Source organism: Salvelinus fontinalis, chromosome 2 (assembly GCF_029448725.1).
Source record: "Salvelinus fontinalis isolate EN_2023a chromosome 2, ASM2944872v1, whole genome shotgun sequence".
Classification (NCBI taxonomy): domain Eukaryota; kingdom Metazoa; phylum Chordata; class Actinopteri; order Salmoniformes; family Salmonidae; genus Salvelinus; species Salvelinus fontinalis.
In genome coordinates this window covers 49181372-49206253 of record NC_074666.1, presented here as the reverse complement: position 1 = coordinate 49206253, position 24882 = coordinate 49181372, and the positions used below count along the sequence as shown (strand labels likewise).

The 24882-nt window shown below is 42.9% G+C and overlaps 1 protein-coding gene across 6 annotated transcripts in view; it reads left to right on the top strand.

Annotated features, from left to right (window-relative positions):
- LOC129820130 (CAP-Gly domain-containing linker protein 2-like) overlaps positions 1 to 24882 on the top strand; it is an 88755-nt gene that overhangs the window by 39898 nt on the left and 23975 nt on the right. For all 6 annotated transcript variants that reach the window (XM_055877065.1, XM_055877083.1, XM_055877056.1 and 3 more), the window contains 3 exons: positions 2316 to 2440; positions 8356 to 8569; positions 19827 to 20024. In XM_055877065.1, coding sequence (XP_055733040.1) covers positions 2316 to 2440; positions 8356 to 8569; positions 19827 to 20024 — 537 coding nt within the window. The remainder of the gene's footprint in view (positions 1 to 2315; positions 2441 to 8355; positions 8570 to 19826; positions 20025 to 24882) is intronic.

Sequence of the window (24882 nt, the reverse complement as noted above, 5' to 3'; positions counted from 1 at the left end):
CTATGAATTCCCTCTACCTCATTATAATGTATTATAACGCCATGAGAATGGTGTGAGGGCATTATAAGGCATTAAGGCATTATACAATGCCTTAAGCAATTATTAGTGCCTATTTCATGGATTATAATGCATTATGCGTAGCTCATAAGATTTTACAAATGTGCTTATAATCCATTATAAAGACAGTATTAATAGGAAGTTTTACCAAGTTGTGAAATTGAGTGTATTTTTTCCAGTAAATACGCCTTGAGGAGCAGTAACATCTCAGTCTTTGTTATTTGCATTTATGCTGTCATCATACCATTTAGAAAACAATATCTTCTCACAGCCAGAAGTGGAATCAATATGACTCTGTGAAAGAACAGGAGAGTCCTTTGGGGGATTGAAAAGAGAGTGAAAGCTATACCAGGTTTTACTATCAGATGAATTTAGACAGAATTTCATTGTTCTGCTCCTTGCAGTGCTTTGAGTAAGAGATACACACTGGCATGGATGATATCATTGTTTGGCCTCTAGGATGATGACATAATGTGTGTGTTCATCATGTTTATAAAAAAATAACCTTTATATTTCTTGTTTATGTGGAAAGAGATATGATATCGAATCGATCGTTGAGAATCTGTATTTATATTGGTTTATTTGTTTATTTGGGTTTAGTGAAGATCAAGGAAAGGTTATTTCACTCATTGGCGATTGGCCTGTTGTTTGTTAGGTTATTGTTTGGGCGGATTACTTTTAATCAGTTGTTGATTACAGATTACATGGCAACGAAAGTAATAAGTAACATAATACATTGGATTACTCTATTATTACTCTTAAATGAGTATTAAAAACATTCTGATTACATTTACTTCTATTTCAATCACTGGGATTCTTTTAATTAAAATCGTGCCCCTAATATTCAATAGAAAAACAAAGAAACACAATATCAAGTAATCTAAAACTCTTTTAATCTAAAACTCTTCACATTTCTTGTTGCTGCTGGATTATTTTCCTGCTGTAGCAAACTGCCTCAAATTAAGATCCTACATCTGTATGTGCTAACAGTGGGTTTACATTAAATACACAGAAAAAATGTTTAAAACATTTTAAAGATGGGATATATTGATGCACACTTTTTTCCATTGTTACAGACAGAGGTAGTATCAGTTCTACCTGTGCTTTTCCACGGTTATAGTGGATGTACTTTTAGCCAACTCGGGCTACGTAAGTACCTTTGCTTATATGTGAATTTGAGTTCGGAGCACACCAGATGCATGTTGGATATGGTTGGGTTTTCTCGTGAGTTTGGCCTCCTTTGACACTAGCAAATCACATGCCAATCATCACGTGGGGCGTTCCAAAAGTATATTGTTGGTGCTGCTTGGCAACAGACAGCGCATCTCAGTATGAAGCGTGTGCACAGTTCATTTATCTCATCAGCTGGTCATTTTTTTCTCACGACAGGTAAATTCGCTGCAGCATAGGTCGAGTATAGCCTAGTGCATGCCATGATGATGCTTGTAAAGTTGTATGTTAATTTACAGTATACCATGTCTGATTATCTTAGATTTGATATTATTATTATTTTGGGGGGTTTGGGAGAGGACACAATATTGTTGTTGTCATGACATTCCAAAACACTGAGAATGGATCTCTGTTTGCATCGGTCCACTGTTTGTAGATGATTGAACTTTAGATGGAGTATGTTTCTTTATCATCAGTCTGTCTGATCGCACTAGCGTAACCGGCTGGGACCTTTTCAGACATAGAATGTAGGCCATATCAGCTTTTTCAGTCATGCACGATTACACATCAGCTCCGTCGCTCCGTTGTCAACTCCGATGTCTCCCCATGCAACACCAAGATGCCTGTCTGATTTCACCCTTATGTGTCTACGTCCTTTAGTGTCACTATGGGATACATGCATAACATCCCAATCCCACCTTCTAAAAAGGCAACACTCCATTGTCACTGAAAGTAGACCAATGGTTATTGTTACCTTTTTTGGTATACAGTATATACTGTAGCGGTGAAGGCGCCGTGCAGGATTTCGCCACACTACATACCTCCTTTTTAAACCTGTAAGAACATCTTTGCACAGTTGGAATGTCACAAACGACATATATTTTTTTCAAGTATACACATTTTGGGGGCATCTGAAATAACAAAAATACCACATGCCCAGAAACAAACGAGCAAAAAGAAACAGAAAGACAACCTCATGTCTACCTCAGTTGAAGTTTTTCTATATTTTATCTTACTATGCAAGGTATTTTGGACATGATAATTACCAAGATGTTGCAGTTGTTCATCATGCTCCTTTGTATTTTCAGGTGGGGGGCACTAAGACGGGAGTGGTGCGCTACGTGGGGGAGACTGACTTTGCCAAGGGTGAGTGGTGCGGCGTGGAGTTGGACGAGCCCCTGGGGAAGAATGACGGTGCAGTGGCTGGAACCAGGTATCTCTCTCTCTCTCTCTCTCTCTCTGTGTGTGTCTTTCTCTCTCCCCCTCTCCTACTTGATCTAACTCCCTCTTTATTTCAATGTTTCTGTCTCTCACTGTCTCTTTCTCACTCTCCTACACACACGCTTGCATGCACGCACACAAAGCCCCCACACAGATCTGTCTGGCAGATCTAGCTGTAGGCCTAGTAGTGGCTTAAACAAATCTATCATGTGTGGTTTAGTGTCAGACAAGACAGCATCATTCTCTTTTTAGCTGCAATTCCACTGTATGGTAAATGATTAGAGCTAGGCCTTCCCCTCTGTAACACAATATTCAACTGAATTATTTCCACAATGGTGGAAACATAAATCGCTGTGCAAACAGAATATGACTTCACTCTTCTACCTACAAAATGAATCCCTAAATCCAAAAATAAAAATTGAGATGGAAAGTAGCTGTGTTAACATATACTAGCGGCAACATGCTCTAGTTTCCTCGACTTATATATTTGATTTTTGAAATATGCCTTAGAAAGCTTTATTTCAATCCACTTATCTAAAAGCATGTTTTCCGCCTCTCAAAGTGATTGATTTCTATTAAAATACCTTTCGATGTGAAGGAATGCTCGACAGCAACTAGTCATGACTTGCATCACATTTTACAGTACTATATTATTAATGACATAATACATACTAGAACATTGATATGACTTTTCCAACATGCCACTAAAATGAATGTAATGTAATGTTTCCCAATAGTCTTGAAAGACCAGTCTTAATTCCTCATTGTCACCTTTCTCTCATAACCTCTGATTTGAAAGAACTTGATTCCACTTGACATGATGGAAGCTAGTAGTGGGCACCAATATCGATAATTCGATATTATATCAATATAATTTTTTTTCATGTCGATCTGAGCAAGGCATATCGTGATACCGGTTCATCCTTCCGGTTTACCTAACCCTTCATAAAAGAGTGGGAAAAAAGTAAACATGACTGTAACTGCATGCACAAAACCCTCTTAACTTAGCATAATTACATACTTAGTTACATAGGCAAATCAAATGTTATCTGTCACATTCGCCGAATACAACAGGTATAGATAGACTTTACCATGAAATGCTTACTTACAAGCCCTTAACCAACAATGCAGTTCAAGAAAGAGTTAACAAAAGTTTTTCTAAATAAATGAAAGTAAAAAATTAAATAAAAAGTAACAATAAAATAACAATAACGAGGCTATATACAGGGGTACAGAGTCAATGTGCGGGGGTACAGGTTAGTCGAGGTAATTTGTACATGTAGGTAGGGGTAAAGTGACTATGCAGAGATAATAAACAGTGAGTAGCAGCAGTGTAAAAACAAAGGTTGGGGGGGTCAATGTAAATAGTCCGGGTAGCCATTTAATTAATTGTTCAGCAGTCTTATGGCTTGGGGGTAGAAGCTGTTAAGGAGCCTTTTGGACCTAGACTTGGCGCTCCGGTACCGCTTGCCGTGCGGTAGCAGAGAGAACAGTCTATGACTTGGGTGACTGGAGTCTTTGACAATACATTGAGACAACAGGAAATTCACCATGTATTTACGTCGACCGAGACATAACATGGGAATCTTTGTTTAAGAGGGCCTCGGTCGAAAATACTAAATGCGCTATGAAACTCTCTCCAGTCGCTCCTTTGCAGACATTGGGATGTATAGGCATGATGTCCGATGTCAATTACTCATTAATTATTCCTTCCTTCGATGTATTAACTATGGCACACTTCCTTGCAAGGTAGAAGCAAAACATTTATAAAAAGAGCAAATTTTACTCAAACATTTTTAAAGGGTATTAGTCATAAGACTTTTAAAATAATAATAAATAGTTTGGTGGGTGCTTATATTTGTCTTATTTCACACATGTATTTATTGGAAATTAGCTTTTTTGCATATCCCAACTCCCCCTGAGACACCTTTGGAGAGTCTCCATTATCAACAGCGACCCTGGAGCAATTAGGGTTAAGTGCCTCTGTCAAGGGCACATTGACCAATTTTTTTTTTAACCTTGTCAACACTTGGATTCAAACTAACGACCTTTCGGCTACTGGCCCAACACTAACCGCTCGGCTACCCGCCGCCCTGTGTTTTAGCATGTACAAAGGAACAAAAACAAAACAGATAACTTAGCATACATTTAAAAAACCAACCTAAAACAATGAAATTGACTGAATATTCAAATTTAAAAGAATGGGCAAGACAAAAGATTTAAGTGCCTTTGAACTTGGTATGGTAGTAGGTGCCAGGCGTACCGATTTGTGTCAAGAACTGCAATGCTGCTGGGTTTTTCACATTCAACAGTTTCCCATGTGTTTCAAGAATGGTCCACCACCCAAAGGACCTCCTGGCAACTTGACACAACTGTGGGAAGCATTGGAGTCAACATTTATTTAATTTAACTAGGCAAGTCAGTTAAGAACAAATTCTTATTTACAATGACGGCCTATGAACAGTGGGTTTAACTGCCATGTTCAGGGGCAGAACGACAGATTTTTACCTTGTCAGCTTGGGATTTGATCTAGCAACCTATCAGTTACTGGCCCAACACTCTAACCACTAAGCTACCTGCCGCCCCAGCATCCCCATGGAGTTCATGCCCCGACGAATTGAGGCTGTTCGGAGGACAAAGGGGGGTTCCAACTCAATATTAGGAAGCTGTACTTAATGTTTTGTACACTCAGTGAAAAGCCTGAGCGTCCTTCACTCGTCTCATTCATTATTAGAGGTGAACGTTTTCAGGATTTTTGGAGTCGACTCCGACTCCTGTGGTTGGAGTTAAAAGAGTCAACTCTTGCTCGACTCCCAAAACACGCTAAAACAGCTGTGCACACACCACCTCATTATTGCAGAGTCCTACTAGGAAGACACATTTTACGTTCTAGGGAGGACTGCCCATTTGCTTATCAACTTATTAAAGGCCTATGTTGTTTGTATATAGAAGGTGATGTGTAGGAACTAGAACATTTCAGTGATATTTCTGCTGTGTGCAGCCTTGACATATCCCATGGGATAATGCGGTGCACTCTACGCCGATAAACCTATTATTTGCTGTGTTATGAAATTATTATCCAAGCATTTGCTTTATTGGAAAGGACGATTTGCACAGGATTATTTTTTCTAAACGTCCCCCTGTAATTATTATTCTTTTTTTTTTTAATTAAATTGACTCTTATAACAGAAGCCTGTGGTGGAAGTTTTTATTCTAGGCAAGAAGATATTTCAACTTCATGTCTAGACAATGACAGGCTACACTGATAACTCATGCTTGGCTGACAGATGTATCGGTGTCTCCATAATATTTCAATTGAGGATGTGTGATCGTAATCATTATTTTAGTGATCCGTGGTAGACGTCCTTCCAAGTAAAAATATCCCCCATTATGATGATTTGAGCTGCAACATTTTTGGGGTCTGAAACATACCTTTCTAGTCATTTAAAAAAAAAAATTGCTGAGGTGTAGTCACATCTGAGTACACAAGCTCAAATACATACATATATTCAGAAAATATGAAAAATCAAATATGATTTTTTTCTTATTCAAAAAAGTGGGGCAATAGGGCATGAAATGATTGAAATGCTTTCTAAATATGGTAACAACAGTTTATTGGCGCAAGAAACTCTGAGGGCCCGGAATAGGCTACCCACTGGTCACAGATATCATTTCAACATCTAGTTTTGATTTACATTTGATTGAAAAATCACCATGTCATTGGATTTAGGTTCAAAATTACAGGTGAGAAAAGACAATTCCCTTGCGTTGATGACTTTTTGCAAATCCAATCCCTTTTCCAGGTTGATTCAATGTCATCATGTAGATTTTATTTGTTGAAATGACGTGGAAACAACGTTGATTCAACCAGTGTTTGCACAGTGGATAGTTGTTACAATGTTGCAAGTTCGCTATAGCAACAGCTTCCGGCCGGACACAGTTGATTGATTTGATATAATGTTGCAATTCACGAGTGACACTTCAAGTCAAACAGATAGAAGGGGAGGCAGACAGGCAGAGTAGAGAGATGAATGCATTTTTACTTAGTTGACAATGGAAGTTATAGGACTACTGCTGCATTGGCCTATAGGCTATCTCTGAGTTCCATGCGCTCATTTCTTTCGCCGCCAATGGCTCACGGTGTATCAATTTGTCCATATGGCAGAAGCTGGTGCTCTTGCATTAGTTGAATTCTTACTTTCAGATTTGTATCATTTTAATTGAAATTTGTATTATTAGAGATAAATGATAAATGAAAATGTTATTATTGAAATTAAACTGCAGATCGGTAGAAATAGTATAATAAATTGTAAACTTCCCCAAACTTGAAACTCACTCGCCGCCTATGTCAGCTACCTAAGTTTATCAGGCATTGTGTTATCTTGGAAAATGCCGACCGTATTTTCTTCTTAGCCATGATCAGCTCAGAAATTGACAAAAAGCCTACAAACTTGAACTCGCCAATTATCATGGCAATTTAACCCACTAAGTGGAACTTGCGTACAGCAGTCGTGTGTAGTCTAATTTCATTCCATAGGCTATTTTCCATTTTATCTGTACGGTTTTTAGGATATGGTGTGTTTGATAAGATGTTAATTCATATTCACATCGAAGCGCATTTGTATTTGATATGGGACACCATTTGGGCTATTTGATTGGAAACACACATGATGTAAAAAGTGTCTGTTTCATGACATTGTCATACATTTGGTTGCCCTGTAGGCTACAAAAAAGGCCAAAGAGGCTATATACTTTTTCAACGTATAGGCTACATGTTTTATGTTAGATGACTTTGACAAAGCGGAGCAGTGCGTCATTTTACAGATGTATGTTGAAAACGTTTTTGGGAGATGAGATGGATCCTTGGGGATCATTCAATATTCCCTTTCTTTTGTAGTTCAGTGAAATCATCCCATGTGAAGAGTCAACTCATTTAATTAAAGTTAAATTCGTAACTAAATAGTTTTTTACATTTCTATTGGAAGGATTTAATCATTTGCAATTATGTCTACTTATGATAAGGTAAATGGTTTATGTTTCTGTCTCCATATGATATGGTAAATATATCCGGGGCGGCAGGTAGCCTAGTGGTTAGAGCGTTGGACTAGTAACCGCTAGGTTGCAAGATCGAGTCCCTGAGCTGACAAGGTAAAAATCTGTCGTTCTTCCCCTGAACAAGGCAGTTAACCCACTGTTCCTAGGTCGTCATTGAAAATAAGAATTTGTTCTTAACTGACTTGCCTAGTTATATAAAGGTAAAACAAATATATCCAATGCTAAAAACAATTAAATGGTATTAATTTCCATATAATTCCCATATATTCCTGTTAATTCCCACGGAAAGTTTCCACCTCTGAATATTCCCCAAAATGTGCAACCCTAGGTAGGCCACACAAGCTCACAAAACAGGACCGCTGAAGCGCATAGTGGGTAAAAATCGCCTGTCCTCGGTTGCAACATTCACTACCGAATTCCAAACTGCCTCTGGAAGCAACGGAAGCCTAGCTTGTAGGCCTATGGTCCTAAATGAAAGGGAAACAGATTGCCATTTGTAGCCCAATAGACCAATGAAATCAGTCAAAACGAGCTCAATAACTCAATGCATGCACACAGTCCTATTGAATATGAATTCATCTATATTGTGAGTAGGCCTATGCCATCTTGATGGAGATTCACCATCTTGATTAGAGATTCACCATTCAAATAAATTCTTACCATTATGTTGTTATGTAGTTAGATTGTTAAAAACAAAATCGTATTGATACATGGCTGTCTGGGAATATTTCTCATCAAACAGTTAACAATTCATTATATTTATTATTGGCATTAAATGTCGGCCTCCTTGACCCCACAAATCATCATTAGCCCTTAAAAACCCATTTCGATCATTCTCTACCTCTGACCCAGGTACTTCCAGTGTCCGCCCAGGTTTGGACTGTTCGCACCCATCCACAAGGTGATTCGTATCGGTTTCCCCTCCACCAGCCCGGCCAAGGCCAAGAAGAGCAAGCGCATGGCCATGGGGGTGTCGTCCTTGGCCCACAGCCCCAGCAGCTCGTCCATCAGCTCTGTTAGCTCTGTGGCTTCCTCGGTGGGCGGGCGGCCCAGTCGCACAGGCCTGGTGAGAGATACACATGCATGCATAGACATAAACAAACCAATGTATTTTCATGACTATAACTGCTAGTCTAATGGGGTGGTATCATTCATGTAAAGTGCCTTCAGAAAGTAGTCATACCCCTTGACTTTATTGCATTACAGCCTGAATTAAAAAAGATTACATATATATTTTTATCTCACCCATCTACACTTAATACCCACAATGATAAAAAAAGTTAAAACATGTCTTTAGAACTTATTGCAAGTGTTTTGAAAATGAAATACAGAAATATCTCATTTACATAAGTATTCACACCCTTGAGTCAATACTTTGTAGAAGCACCTTTGGCAGTGATTACATCTGTGAGTCTTTCTGGGTAAGTCTCTAAGAGCTTTCCATGCCTGGATTGTGCAACATTTGCCCATTATTATTTTTTTAATTCTTCAAGCTGTGTCTAATATCCAACGTTTTGACAGACAAGCTGTCTTCATCAGGGTATAATGAAGACAGCTTGTCTGTCGAAACGTTGGATATTAGGTTATTCAATTATTGCATCTGAGTTCCTAGAGTGTGCGGCTCTCCTTTTCTTTTTCAATCATTGCTATACAACCATTTTCAGGTCTTGCCATAGATTTTCAAGTAGATTTAAGTCAAAACTAACTCAGCCACTCCAGAACATTCACTGTCTTCTTGGGAAACAACTCCAGTGTATATTTGGCCTTGTGTTTTAGGTTATTGTCCTGCTGAAAGGTGAATTAATCTCTCAGTGTCTAGTGGAAAGCAGACTGAACCAGCTTTTCCTCTATGATTTTGCCTGTACTTAGCTCCACTCTGTTTATTTTTTATCCTGAAGAACTCCCCAGTCCTTAACGATTACAAGCATACCCATAACATGTTGCAGCCACCACTACGCTTGAAAATATGAAGAGTGGTACTCAGTAATGTGTTGTATTCAGGAAAAAAAGTGAATTGCTTTGCCACATTTTTTGCAGTATTACTTTAGTTCCTTGTTGCAAACAGGATGCATGTTTTGAAATATTTTTACAGTTGAAGTCGGAAGTTTACATACACTTAGGTTGGAATCATTAAAACTAATTTTTCAACCACTCCACAAATTTCTTGTTAACAAACTATAGTTTGGAAAGTCGGTTAGGACATCTACTTTGTGCATGACACAAGTAATTTTTCCAACAATTGTTTACAGACAGATTATTTCACTTATAATTCGCTGTATCACAATTCCAGTGGGTCAGAAGTTTACATACAGTAAGTTGACTGTGTCTTTAAACAGCTTGGAAAATTACAGAAAATTATGTCATGGCTTTAGAAGCTTATGATAGGCTTATTGACATCATTTGAGTCAATTGGAGATGTACCTGTGGATGTAAAAATCTGTCTGTCGAAACGTTGGATATTAGGTTATTAAAATATTGCATCTGAGCTCCTAGAGTGTGTGGCTCTCCTTTTATTTTTCAATCATTGCCTCTTTGCTTGACATCATGGGAAAATCAAAAGAAATCAACCAAGACCTCAGAAAAAAATTGCAATGTAGACCTCCACAAGTCTGGTTCATCCTTGGAAGCAATTTCCAAACGCCTTCATCTGTACAAACAATAGTACACAAGCATAAACACCATGGGACCACGCAGCCGTCATACAGCTCAGGAAGGAGGCGCGTTCTGTTTCCTAGAGATGAACGTACTTTGGTGCGAAAAGTGCAAATCAATCTCAGAACAACAGCAAAGGACCTTGTGAAGATGCTGGAGGAAACAGGTACAAAAGTATCTATATCCACAGTAAAACGAGTCTTATATCAACATAACCTGAAAGGCCGCTCAGCAAGGAAGAAGCCACTGCTCCAAACCGCCATAAAAAAGCCAGACTACGGTTTGCAACTGCACATGGGGACAAAGATTGTACTTTTTGGAGAAATGTCCTCTCGTCTGATGAAACAAAAATAGAACTGTTTGGCCATAATGACCATTGTTATGTTTGGAGGAAAAAGGGGGAGGCTTGCAAGCCGAAGAACACCATCCCAACCATGAAGCACGGAGGTGGCAGCATCATGCTGTGGGGGTGCTTTGTTGCAGGAGGGACTGGTGCACTTCACAAAATAGTTGGCATCATGAGGCAGGAAAATTATGTGGATATATTGAAGCGACTTCTCAGGACATCAGTCAGGAAGTTAAAGCTTGGTCGCAAATGGGTCTTCCAAATGGACAATGACCTACAGGAATACTTCCAAAGTTGTGGTAAAATGGCTTAAGGACAACAAAGTCACGGTATTGGAGTGGCCATCACAAAGCCCTGACATCAATCCTAAAGAACATTTGTGCGCAGAATTGAAAAGATGTGTGCGAGCAAGGAGGCCTACAAACCTGACTCAGTTACACCAGCTGTCAGGAGGAATGTGCCAAAATTCACCCAACTTATTGTGGGAAGCTCGTGGAAGGCTACCCGTAACGTTTGACCCAAGTTAAACAATTTAAAGGCAATGCTACCAAATACTAATTGAGTGTATGTAAACTTCTGACCCACTGGGAATGTGATGAAAGAAATAAAAGGTTGAATAAATCATTCTCTCTACTATTATTCTGACATTTCACATTCTTAAAATAAAGTGGTGATCCTAACTGACCTAAGACAGGGCATTTTTACTAGGATTAAATGTCAAGAATTGTGAAAACTGAGTTTAAATGTATTTGGCTAAGGTGTATGTAAACTTCTGACTTCACCTGTATATTGTACTGGTTTCTTATTTTCACTGTCAATTAGGTTAGTATTGTGGAGTCAATACAATGTTGTTGATCCAGCCTCAGTTTTCTCCTTTACAGCCACTGCTAGCTTGCCTCTGAAGCTAAGCAGGGTTGGTCCTGGTTGGTCCTCATGCTGCTGGAAGTGGTGTTGGAGTGCCCGTAAAGGGGCACTTTTTCCTCTGGTCTAAGAAAATGTCCCAATGCCCCAGGGCAGTGATTGGGAACATAGAGGGCTTTCTTTCGGATGAGACGTTAAACATGTGTCCTGACTCTCTGTGGTCACTAAAGATCTCATGGCACTGATCGTAAGAGTAGGGGTGTTAACCTGAATGTCCTGGCTAAATTCCCAATCTGGTCCTCATACCAACATTGCCACCTAATCATCCTCAGCTTTCAATTAGCTCATTCATCCCCCTCCTCTCCCCTGTAACTATTACCTAGGTCATTGCTGTAAATGAGAATGTGTTCTCAGTCAACTTACCTGGTAAAATAAGGGTTAAATAAAATAAAGTACAATTAAAAACTCTATAAATATTTGATAGTCACCATTGGCCTCATTGAGGCAACTGAGTAAGGAAGGATGCCTGTATCTTTGTAGTGACTGGGTGTATTGATACACCATCCAAAGTGTAATTGATAACTTCACCATGATCAAAGGGATGTTCAATGTCCGCTTTTTTATTTTTACTACTTATAGGTTTCCTTCTTTGCGAGGCATTGGAAAACCTCCCTGGTCTTTGTGGTTGAATCTGTGTTTGAAATTCACTGCTCGACTGAGGGACCTTACATATAATTGTATGTGTTGGGTATAGAGGTGACTTTATCAATATATTCACTTGTATTTAGCTGCTAATGTGGCTATCATAAAGAACTACAAATGCCATGATGATCTGGACGAGACTGACAAATCGAGACAAAGGTAAGAATCTCTGGATTAACTGTCTAATGTTAGCTAAATGTAATGATTCAATTGGCTACATTTCTTTAAAAGGACAATTCCGTGGTCTATCTTGTGCAAGTTTAAAAATGTACACGATACCTATTAGCAAAAGTGTCAGCTAGAGATGAAGTGCAGGAGCTTGCAGGGATTTTTAGTTTTGCATGATGTCTATTTTGATGCTAATTAGCATTTTTGGAATCTGAGAGTAAATTGAGCTGAATATATTGATAAAAGTCACCTTGTCCGAGAGATTTATATGGTTCTCAAAACGTCACACCAGGGTAAGCCTACATGAAACACAGCCCTTATTTTATGTTTTTTTTAATGTTTTCCCTATGGGAAAAATGAATGGTGGAAAAACGATTGAAGCCATTTCCCTGTTTAATCTCTAGGTTTTATGGGTATTATGAAACCTTCACTGTGAGGCTCTGTAGGAATTAATGGAATTCTACAGTATTTCAATTAAAGGACAAAATTACATGTATTTAAGTATTGCTTTGTTGTATTGGGGACAGTAACATTAGTACTTTCCAAAACGTATACTTGAAAATGTTTTTATATATTATTTCATTTTTTTATGTTTAGCTCACATAATATAATTTGAAATATACATTAAGATGTCTGTATGTAATAAATGTGTCAAAAACAAATTATAGACATTAAATGCATTTCTATGGCTTTCAAAATATGTTTTACAATGGTGGGTGAGTGGCAAGATGGAGGCGCGGGGGTTTCAAAACAGCGCCCTCTGTTAGTCATCTAGTGTAGATATAAATAATTGAGCGGTATGCACGCACAAAAACTTGTCCCAGGTGCTGGATCAGAGAGGACAACGTAAAACAAAAAGTAAATCTGTACACTGGTATAATACTCCCAAAGCATTTAGTTGCATTATACACATTTTTGCAGACCTTCAGATATATATATATATATACATTAGATATAAATAATTGAGCGGTATGCACACATCAATTTAAAACATGCCCCAGGTGCTGGCTCAGAGAGGACAACGAAAAACAAAAAGTAAATCTGTACACTGATATAATGCTCTCAAAGCGTTTAGATGCATTATACACATTTTTGCAGACCTTCTGACAGACACAAACAGACTGAAAGATGAGACTGATAGAGAGCAAGAGATGGAGAGAGACAGACATGAGACAGAGGATGAGAGAGATTAAGAGAGGACAGAGAGGGAGACAAAGAAGACATGCAATAGATAGAGAGCAAGAGATGGAGAGAGAGAGAAATGAGACAGAGAATGGGAGAAAGATTCAGAGAGGGAGACAGAGAACCCGTTTGGTGTTCGCCAAAAGGCATGTGGGAGACTCCCCAAACATATGGAAGGAGGTACTCTGGTTAGATGAGACTAACATTTAGATTTTTGGCCATCAAGGAAAATGCTATGTCTGGCACAAACCCAATGTCTGGCACAATGCTATGTCTGGCACAAACCCTATGTCTGGCACAAACCCCTCATCACCCCGAGAACACCAGCCCCACCGTGAAGCATGGTGGTGGCAGCATCATGCTGTCGGGATGTTTTTCATCGGCAGGGACTGGGAAACTGGTCAGAATTGAAGGAATGATGGATGGCGCTAAATACAGGGAAATTCTTGAGGGAAACCTGTTTCAGTCTTCAAGAGATTTGAGACTGGGACTGAGGTTCACCTTCCAGCAGGACAATGACCCTAAGCATACTGCTAAAGCAACACTCTAGTGGTTTAAGGGGAAACATTTAAATGTCTTGGAATGGCCTAGTCAAAGCCCAGACCTCAATCCAATTGAGAATCTGTGGTATGACTTAAAGATTGCTATACACCAGCGGAACCTATCCAACTTGAAGGAGCTGGAACAGTTTTGCCTTGAAGAATGGGCAGTGGCTAGATGTGCCAAGCGTATAGAGACATACCCCAAGAGACTTGCAGCTGTAATTGCTGAGAAAGATGGCTTTACAAAGTATTGATTTTGGGGAGGTGAATAGTTATGCACTTTCAAGTTTGATGTTTTTTTGTATTATTTCTTGTTTGTTTCGCAATAAAAAATATTTTGCATCTTCAAAGTGGTAGGCATGTTGTGTAAATCAAATGATACAAATCCCCCCAAAAATCTATTTTAATTCCAGGTTGTAAGGCAACAAAATAGGAAAAATGCCAAGGGGGTGAATACTTTTGTAAGCCACTGTACATGAGACAGGACACATAGACTGTATTTGGCACAATAGAAACATTTTAGAGACAATTCAAACACAATATTGACATTACATAGAATAGTTACAACATGTTGGGGACACAATTACTGATTATCATAGCACATAAATATGCAATATTATTTTAAAGATAGTATTGATATATTATCAGTATTGATGGAAATGTCTGTCTGTGTATGTCACCCATTCCGCTCTTATTAGGCAGTCAGGTGACATATTTGGAAGATGTAGCATATTAGGTTAATTAACCTCAGCCAGCATTAGGACACCCTAATTATCACATTCTTGCACATCAGGGGGCCATCTTGGTGCTGGCAGTAGGGCTAAAGTACAGACATACTGTATATACCCAGAAAACATGACCCCATTGGCCCCATGTGGGTATTCGATGGCCAAGGTGAATCGGGCCATGATAGCATACATCATCTCTACTCTCGGGCAAGGCCCTGGCTTGGGCAATGGTGGTGTGAGAACAGCAGCCACCATCCTGCAGCTCCACATTAGCCTTCACTGCCAAGCTGCGACGAGTCTTCAACCACCCAGTTGGCAGACGAGAAGCGGCAAGCCAACTGTTCTACCTCCGCCAAGGGGCCAGACCAGTGGCTGACTTCGCCATTGAGTTCCGCACTCTCGCCGCCGGGAGTGGGTGGAATACTGAGGCACTGTTCACCGCTTTCCACCAGGGTCTGTTTAACTCCATCAAGGATGAACTTGTTGCTTGGGAACTGGGAGAGGACCTCGAGTCCCTGATAAAGCTGGCCATCAGGATTTACAACCTCATCCGAGAACGTGAAAGACAGCGCCTTTGACACCACCACCGGTTTCCGGAGCACCCCAAGCCCCCCCGAGCCCAGCATTAAGGAGGCCAGTCAGCTGGGGGACACACGTCTGAGCCCGCAGGAATGTGACAGGCACATGAATAACGGCTGCTGCCTCTACTGCGGAGGTCTCGGCCATCCCCGTTCTACATGCCCAGAGTTGACGGGAAACACCAAGCTCGCCAGGACAAGGGGAGACCCTGACGAGCTGTGCAGTTACACCCCAGCTACCCAGTCACCGTCTGACAATACCCGCAACCCTCCATTGGGACAACCGTCAGCACCACATTCAAGTCTTTGTGGACTCTGTGGCCGCGGATAATTTCATTCACCAAGACTTCACCAGAGAATTGCAAATCCCCTGTGTGAAATGTCCCATTCCTCTGCAGGTTCAAGCCCTCGATGGACCCACCATCGGCTCCGGCCAGTTGGAATATCAGACCAAGCTCATTCTACTGCAGGTTGGGGTGAACCACTCAGACACTCTGAGTTTTCTTTTGATCAATGCTCCCGAGAACCACCTTATCCTAGGGTACCCCGGGCTAGTGCTACAACCCACTATTCTCCTGACGTAAGAACTTCCAGACTAAATGCCTAAGACCCCCACCAAGAGCCTTGCTGTGTTCCCCGGCATCCAATGAAGACCAAGACTTTTCCGCTCTCCCTCCTGAGTACTTTGACCTCCGGGAAGCCTTCAGTAAGAGGCAATCCGCCACCCACCCTCATCGTCCATACTACTGCGCCATAGAACTCTTACACGGTTCCAACCCTCTCCGGGGCCGTCTGTACTCCCTCTTGACCCCTGAAGCAGCAGTCATGGACAATTACATCCGGGAGTTGCTGGAGGCAGGTTTCATTCACTCCTCTACATCCCAAGCTAGTGCAGCCTTCTTCTTTGTGGGAAAAATGGATGGAGGTCTGCGTCCCTGCATCAATTACAGAGGGCTGAACAGGATTACAATTAAGAATCGTTACCCCCTACCTCTGATGTCTGCCGTCTTGGAGTTTGCCCATAGGGCCCAATTCTTCCCCAAACTGGACCTCCGCAACGCTTACAATCTGGTGAGAATCAGGGAGCGAGATGAATGGAAGACTGCTTTTAACACCCCGAGTGGCCACAATGAGTATTTAGTCATGGCCTTCGGGATTACAAAACTCACCGGCAGTCTTCTAAGCATTGGTCATTGAAACGCTTAGGGATATGTTGAATCGGTTTATCTTTGTTTACCTCGATGACATCCTGATCTTCTCCAAGACCCTTCCGGGAACACTTCCTGCACGTCCGCCAAGTCCTGAGACGCCTCCTGCAGAGTCAACTATTCATCAAGATTAGACAAGTGTGAGTTCCCTATATCCCAAGCTTCTTTCCTGGGCCACATTATCTCTCCCGCCGGCATCCAAATTGACCCCGTAAAGGTGAGGGCGGTCACAGACTGGTCCCCGTCCCACCTCACTTAAACAAGTCCAGTGGTTTAACGGACGTTTTGACGTTTTATATGCAACATTGGTGCATCCTGATCCTACCCATCCCTTCGTGGTAGAGGTGGATGCCTCAGACACCGGAGCAGGGGCGATCCTTTTACAGCGGAACGAGGGGGACAAGAACCTACACCCATGTGCCTATCTCTCCAAGCGGTTCTCGCCAGCGGAACGCAACTACGATGTAGGCAACCGAGCGCTCTTGGCAGTTAAGTGTGCCCTTGAGGGGTGGAGACACTGGTTGGAGGGGCACCTCATCCTTTTGTGATCTGGACGGACCATAAGAACTTGCTCTCCATTCAAGAAGACTAGAGGTTGAACGCTTGCCAGGCTAGGTGGACTCTGTTCTTTAACAGGTTCAACTTCGCACTAGCCTATCGCTCTGGATAAAATAACCAGAAAGCAGACGCCCTCTCCCGCCAACAAAATGTCTCTAATGAGGAGAGGGACTCTCATCCCCAGCTCCCGCAATGTGGCCCCCATGATATGGAGTATTGATACCACTGTCCGACAAGCCCAGACCCGAGAACCTGACCCCGGCTGGGTCCCACTACAGACTTTATGTTCCGCGATCAGCCCGTTCCCGGGTACTACAATGGGGACACTCCTCTGAAATTAACTGGGCATCCAAGGGTTAATCGGACACTGGAATTCCTGAGGCGGAGATTCTGGTGGCCCAACATGATTGAGGATGTGAGATCCTTCGTTACGGCCCGCTCCACCTGTGCCCAAAGCAAGTCCTCTTGACAGCGACCAGCTGGGTTGCTCCAACCTCTGCCCATCCCCAGCCAGTCCTGGTCCCACCTGTCCGTAGACTTTATCACAGAGTTACCCCCATCCTAAGGGCTTACCACTATCCTGGTCGTTGTCTATCAGTTTTCCAAGGCTGCCCATTTCATCACCTTACCCAAGTTGTCTTCAGTGAAGGAGGCCGCTGATCTCATGATTACCCATGTCTTTCAACTACACAGACTTTCCCAGGACATTGTCTCGGATCGTGGGCCCCAGTTCGTCGCACGGTATTGGAAAGCCTTCTGCTCCCTGTTGGGGGCGTCGGTGAGTCTTTCTTCTGGGTTCCACCCACAGTCTAATGGGAGCGGGCCAACCAGGAGTTGGAGAAGTTCCTTTGCTGTTTCGTCTCCACCCAGGCCAGCAACTGGATCAAGTTACTCATCTGGGCAAAGTATGCTCACAACACACTGGCGAACTCGTCCACTGGACTGTCACCGTTCGAGTGTCAGTTCGGGTTCGCCGAACTGTTGTCCTTTGCAGAAGCTTAAATTGTTTACCATGTGTGTTCGTTTCCTGAGTACGTTTTCGAGACTTACTGTTTTTTTTCTAGTGTACTGTGATCCTGCTGCTACCGTTTTTCAGTAAAGTATTTATATTTATCCTTAACCACTGATTCCTTGTCTGGTCTCTTCTCTGCACCTGGGACCAACCTCACCACATCACAAACACAGGCCAGCCCACACCAAACCCGACATGGGCCGGTCCACACCAAGCCCGACACGGGCCAGACCACACCAAGCCCGACATGGGCCAGTCCACACCGTGTGCAACCGTGACTGAGTGTCCTTCCAGTTTAAGTGTTCTGTTGTGAGATACCCATTTGTTTTTTCTTGTACACTGATGACGTCTTTATAAAGACTTAAAATAAATAAGTGCATATTGTCATCAAATAGTATGCCGTAGTCACACTGTCACTAGGCCTCTCGTTCCCTCAGGTGTGTGTGTCTGTGCATGCGCACAAGCATGCATGCGTCTGGGTGACCCAGTTTGGCTCTACTATTTTGATCACAATTCAGATCTGTTCAAATCAGGCCAGAGGTAGGCAATTTTGGTTTGAGGGCCGTATCGTGACTTACAAATTCAATGGTGGGCGTCACAAATTTTCTTTGAACGGATTTGTTTATCAAAAGTAATTCGGGGGTCAGAAAAAAATATGTATTATCATGTCTGCATACTTTATATCTAGTTTAAGACCTTGAAGTGTAATTTTTATCCAAAATAATCATGTAATCTTTTAAAAAATGTATAAAAAGGAATCTATCACATCCACAGCACCCACCATTTGAACAGCTCTTGGGCCGGATCCGGCACGGGGGTCGTATGTTGCCCACCCTTGGTCTAGGCCTGTTGTTCAGATGTCTGAATTTATATCCGGTATATACAAAAGTATGTGGACACCCCTTCAAATTAGTATATTCTGCTATTTCTGCCACACCCATTGCTGACAGGTGTATAAAAATCGAGCACACAACCATGTAATCTCCATAGACAAACATTCACAGTTGAATGGCCTTACTGAAGACCTCAGTGACTTTCAACGTGGAAGACGTGCACCTTTCCAAGAAGTCAGTTTGTCAAATTTCTGCTCTGCTAGAGCTACCCCGATCAAGTGCTGTTTTTGCTGTTATTGTGAAGTGGAGCAACAACTGATCAGCCACAAAGTGGTAGGCCACACAAGCTCACAGAGCGGGACCGCTGAGTGCTGAAGAACAGAACCCTGACCTCAACCCCATCGAACACCTTTGGGATGAATTGGAACGCCGACTGCAAGCCAGGCCTAATCACCCAACATCAGTGCCCGACCTCCTTAATGCTCTTGTGGCTGAATGGAAGCAAGTCCCTGCAGCAATGTTCCAACATCTAGTGGAAAGTCTTCCCAGAAGAGTGGAGGCTATTATAGCAGCAAAGGGGGGGACCAACTCCATATTAATGCCTATGATTTTGGAATGAGATGTTCGAAGAGCAGGTGTCAACATACACTACATTACCAAAAGTATCTTTAGTTTGCTCCTAATTTTTTTTTCTAAAGCTCCCAGACAAATGGCCACAATAATAATAATTCTAATATCATGAAAGCCCCTTATTTCATGCAGCATAGAAATAATTCATGAAATCCCCTTTCTTTTTCTTGCATTTTTAAATTGAGTGTGTATAAAAAAAAGTGCAATGCTGCAAGACAAATTTCCTCTAATCTTATTTGTTTCTCTCACCCCCCCTTCTCTCCCCTATTCTCCCATATCCAACCACCCTACCCCCCTACACAACCTCCCCTCCCCCTCCATAGCTCACAGAGACGTCGTCGCGCTATGCCCGCAAAATTTCAGGCACTACAGCGCTGCAGGAGGCACTGAAAGAGAAACAGCAGCACATCGAGCAGCTGCTGGCCGAGAGGGACCTGGAGCGGGCCGAGGTGGCCAAAGCCACCAGCCACATCTGTGAGGTGGAGAAGGAGCTCAGTGTCCTCAAGGCCCAGCACCTGCAGGTAGGCAGTAACCTGAGTGGCAGTTTTTGTCATCATGCCATGAATTTGCAAGCCCTCTTTTTGTACTGCGTTGGTCAGTTTTATGCGATAATATTGCGATGATTTCACTGTTTTATGCTGAAACAGTGAGGTGATTGGTCAAATTCACAATAATTATTGATTTTGCAAAAAAAGATTATATCGCAGAACCCTGGAGGGACTGGCTTACTGGACTCAAAGCGGTACTAAACTGTAAAAAAAAAAAATCTCTAATGCGCTTTGGTTCGCCTGGAGATGTGCATCATTCATAAACAAATCAGTCAGTCAGCTACTTCTGACAAATCAGAATCTCATGCTGAGCCTCAAATTCATAAAGCCATTCAAAGCTGAATGTTATCTCTCATGGTTATCTCTCTATTCTAGATAAGGTGCACGCTAGTTTTTGCATTACCCGGTGCTCTGTTTGGGGGTAGATTTCATTTACGGAGCAATGGAATAATATGCACAATACGCCCACCCAGGGCACTGGTGATGCAAAACTAACGTGGCCAAGGAAAGCAAGTCCAGCACTCTCAACCAATCAGCATTTATAGCGGAAACAGAGAGGGTCTTGGCCTTTGGCTAGCCATACCTACGTTTATGTCTCCAACCATATTGTCAAAGGCACACAGCCAGAAAATAAGCTAGCATTTATTTCACTAGAAAGTTCCTAAATGCATGCCAGACAAAGCTTGTCTTCACGATAAAACAGTCACCGTGGGAGAGCCATAGACCATCTGGGAGTCGATGGAGCAGTTTGAGGAGGGATATCGGAGAGAGATCTTGACTAGGAGTAGGCTGCAGCGCATGCGTTGTGAAGAGCGTGTCATCAGTCCGGTGCAATCTGTGCTGGCTCCACGCACCAGGCCTCCAGTGTGCCTCCTCAGCCCGGTACGTCCTGTGCCGGTTCCCCGCACTCGCCCTGAAGAGCGTGTCATCAGTTCGGTGCAACCTGTGCCGGCTCCACGCACCAGGCCTCCAGTGCGCCTTTCTAGCCCGGTCCGTCCTGTGCCGGCTCCCCGCACTCGCCCTGAAAAGTGTGTCACCAGCACGGTGCAACCTGTGCTGGCTCCACGCACCAGGCCTCCAGTGTGCCTCGTCAGCCCGGTACGTCCTGTGCCGGTTCCCCGCACTCGCCCTGAAGAGCGTGTCATCAGTCCGGTGCAACCTGTGCCGGCTCCACGCACCAGGCCTCCAGTGCGCCTTCCTAGCCCGGTACGTCCTGTGCCGGCTCCCCGCACTCACCCTGAAGAGCGTGCCATCAGTCCGGTGCAACTTGTGCCGGCTCCACGCACCAGGACTCCAGTGTGCCTTCCCAGCCCGGTACATCCTGTGCAGGCTCCCCGCACTCGCCCTGAACAGTGTCACCAGCCCCGGTGCAACTTGTGCCAGCTCCACGCACCAGGCCTCCAGTGCGCCTCCCTAGCCCGGTACGTCCTGTGCCGGCTCCCCGCACTCACCCTGAAGAGCGTGTCATCAGTCCGGTGCAACCTGTGCCGGCTCCACGCACCAGGACTCCAGTGTGCCTTCCCAGCCTGGTACGTCCTGTGCCGGCTCCCCGCACTCGCCCTGGGGAGCATGTCATCAGTCCGGTGCAACCTGTGCCGGCTCCCCGCACACGTCCACCAGTGCGTGTGTACAGCCCGGAACCTCCAGCGACGGTCTACAGCCCGGAACCTCCAGCGACGGTTCACAGTTCAGGGTCTCTAGTGATGGTCCACGGTCCGGAGCTTCCAGTGACTGTCCACGGCCCGGAGCTTCCTGCGCCGGTGCCATGGCCGGAGCCTTCCACTGCGCCGATGCCCAGTCCAGGCACGATGTCCAGTCCCGCTCCATGGCCGGAGCCTTCCTCTGCACCGGTGCCCAGTCCAGGCACGGGGTCCAGTCCCGCTCCATGGCCGGGGCCTTCCTCTGCGCCGGTGCTCAGTCCAGGCACGGCGTCCAGTCCTGCTCCATGGCCGGAGCCTACCTCTGCGCCGGTGCCCAGTCCAGGCATGGCATTCAGCCCGGCTCCATGGCTGGATCCGCGGTCTGAGCGGGTTACCGGATCCGCTACCGACGAATCCCGAGTCACTGTCACGACCGCTACCGCACCGGAGCCGCTACCGACGCTAGTTACCCAGCCTAAATCTCCCCATCTAGTTTCAGGTTTTGCGGTCGGAGTCCGCACCTTTTGGGGGGGTGCTGTCACACCCTGACCATAGAGAACCCTCCTATTAATACGACGGTCATGACAGTGACTCGGGATTTTAAAGAGCTCCTCAACCAGAAAAAAACAAGTGTTTAAATCATATGGCAGTAAAGGAGGTAACATCAAAATCCTACTACTGCAAAGGGAGGCTTACTGGATATCATATCTAAAACATTGACCCCTAGTGGTCTGAATATTGACTTTGATCTCATGCCCTTCTTATGAACAAATCTTTATTTTATGAACATGTCTTATAAATTTATATATTCTTTCTACAGCTTATTAGCGTACACCAAATATGTTCCTCCTGTTGATGATGCTCATTACACATTAAGGTTGAACCAAACAATTATATGTAACAAATATGAAATTAAATATGAAACAATTATGTGAAATTGAATTAAACAATAATGTATGTTAATGCTAATATGATGTACAATATTCAATTGTTTCTATATGATAACAATAGCGTAATATATTTAATATGCCATAAACTCTTTTTTACAGTTTCACTAATTCATTTTAATGAACTTAATAATTATGACACACCCCTCACTAGTGTCATTGGTTGCACTAATTGCACTGTTTGTCTACATAACCTGGTTCAAGTATTCATGATATTACCCTGAGAAAGGCACAGTGATGCGAAACGTTGGTAAATACCCATTAAATTGCTGGGAGATTATACATGGAGTGTGCAACTTTCTTTATTTTGATAGTTTATAGTTTATTTGCCGTTAGTCAGCACCTCCAGATAAAACATTTTTCTGGGTGTGCGCCTGCTCATGTTTTTTAATCTAGTAAAGAGGAAAGGAAAAATGTTCAGAGCAGATTCAAAAGCAAGAACAAGAAGTGCAAGGCAGCCTACAAAGACAAATTAGACAACGTGTTTAAAGACAATGACAGTAGGAAAGTCTGGCAAACCATCACAGGTTACAAACCAAAGAGATGACTGTTGATAATGACCTTGTCTTTGCAAATGTTTTGAACAGTTTCTATTGAAGATTTGACATGGGAGATTTTACATCGCAGCATAAATGACCATGGACAGTATAGACAGCATACCAGCTGTTGATATACAAATCCCTGTGATGACGTCAAGCAACACTTTAAACATGTCATCCCAAGAAAATCATATGGCCCAGACAGCTTCAGCAGGAAGGCAATCTGGGCATGTACAAAACAGCTTGCACTACCGTTCCAGAAGCTGTTACTGGACAGCGGGATAATTCCAGACTTATGGAAAAAGTTGCTGATTGTCCCAGTACCTAAAAACAACAGGCCAAAAGAAAAGAACGACTTACGTCCTGTAGCCCTGACATCTGTACCTATGAAAACGAAAAAAACATTATTTCTGGTGTCTCATCCCAACTAGATCCAAACCAATTTGAATAACGCGCCTCCAGGCGTGTTGGTGATGCGTTACTGGACATGCTGAACATCATATACGAACACTTAGAAGAGGCAAATAGCCTAGTGAAAATTGTATTCATTGACTTCAGTGGTGGAAAAGCTGGTGAATTTGGGTGTCAACTCTCTACTGATCAAGCGGATCAACAGTTTCCTTGTGAATTGAACCCAGCATGTGAAGTTCAACTCTGCCATCCCCACATCTAGAACGGTGAATACGGGAGCGTCACAAGGTTGGGTACTTTCATCGATCCTATACACACTATGAACGAACGATGGTCAAGCCTCTGAGCCAGCCCACACATTCTTTAAATATGTAGATGACACCGCTCTTGTGGGTTTTTCCACCCAGACCAAGGTTTTGACAGAGAAACTGTCAAATTCGTCCAGTGGTGCGCAATTCATCCAGTGGTGCGCAATTCATCCAGTGGTGCGCAATTCGTCCAGTGGTCCGCAGATAACTTTCTTGAAATAAACGTTAAGAAAACAAGAGATTAAAATTGATTTTAGAAGGAATGGAACTGCCCTATCCCATACGAAACTCAATTGGGAATCCGTCGATAGAGTGACCACGTATAGATATCTGGGAATTGAAATAGACTAACTGAAATTCAATGACTGTATCCTTGCAAAGACAAAGAAACTGCCACATACAATGTTTTTTTACGCAAACTGAACCATTTTAATGTTGATTGCCATATCCTACAACTGTTTTACAAATATGTCCTGCAGAGTGTGCTGTCGTTTGGTCTGACATGCGTGTTTGGAAGCATACGAGCACAAGACCAAGTCAAGCTTCAGCGCTTGATCAAGACGGTGGGAAAGATAATTGGTATAGACCAATAATCAGCCACCAGTTTGTACACAAAACCTATCCTCCAAAAACTTGAAACCATTTTACAGGACAGTACCTATCCCCTTCACTCAAAACTCAGTCACAGCAGCAGCCGTAAAAGTGGAAAGAGACTTCTTTAAAACCACCAGTGGCGCATTTATAGCTCAATCTAATTCGTGCTGATATAAACAAATCCCTCCGTCTAACGGACACATGCTCAACCTCGCACACTTTTGACACTTTGCAAATTATCGAGATATCAAAGTGTCACCAACATAAACCTCAACAATAGGCCTATTGCAAATGTAGCATATGGCACACATTTTTCAAATGCAAATAGCACTTTTCGGTAGTGCTCAAAGCATGCAATTCCGAGAGCAGCATTTATTTTTCATCTCGAAGCA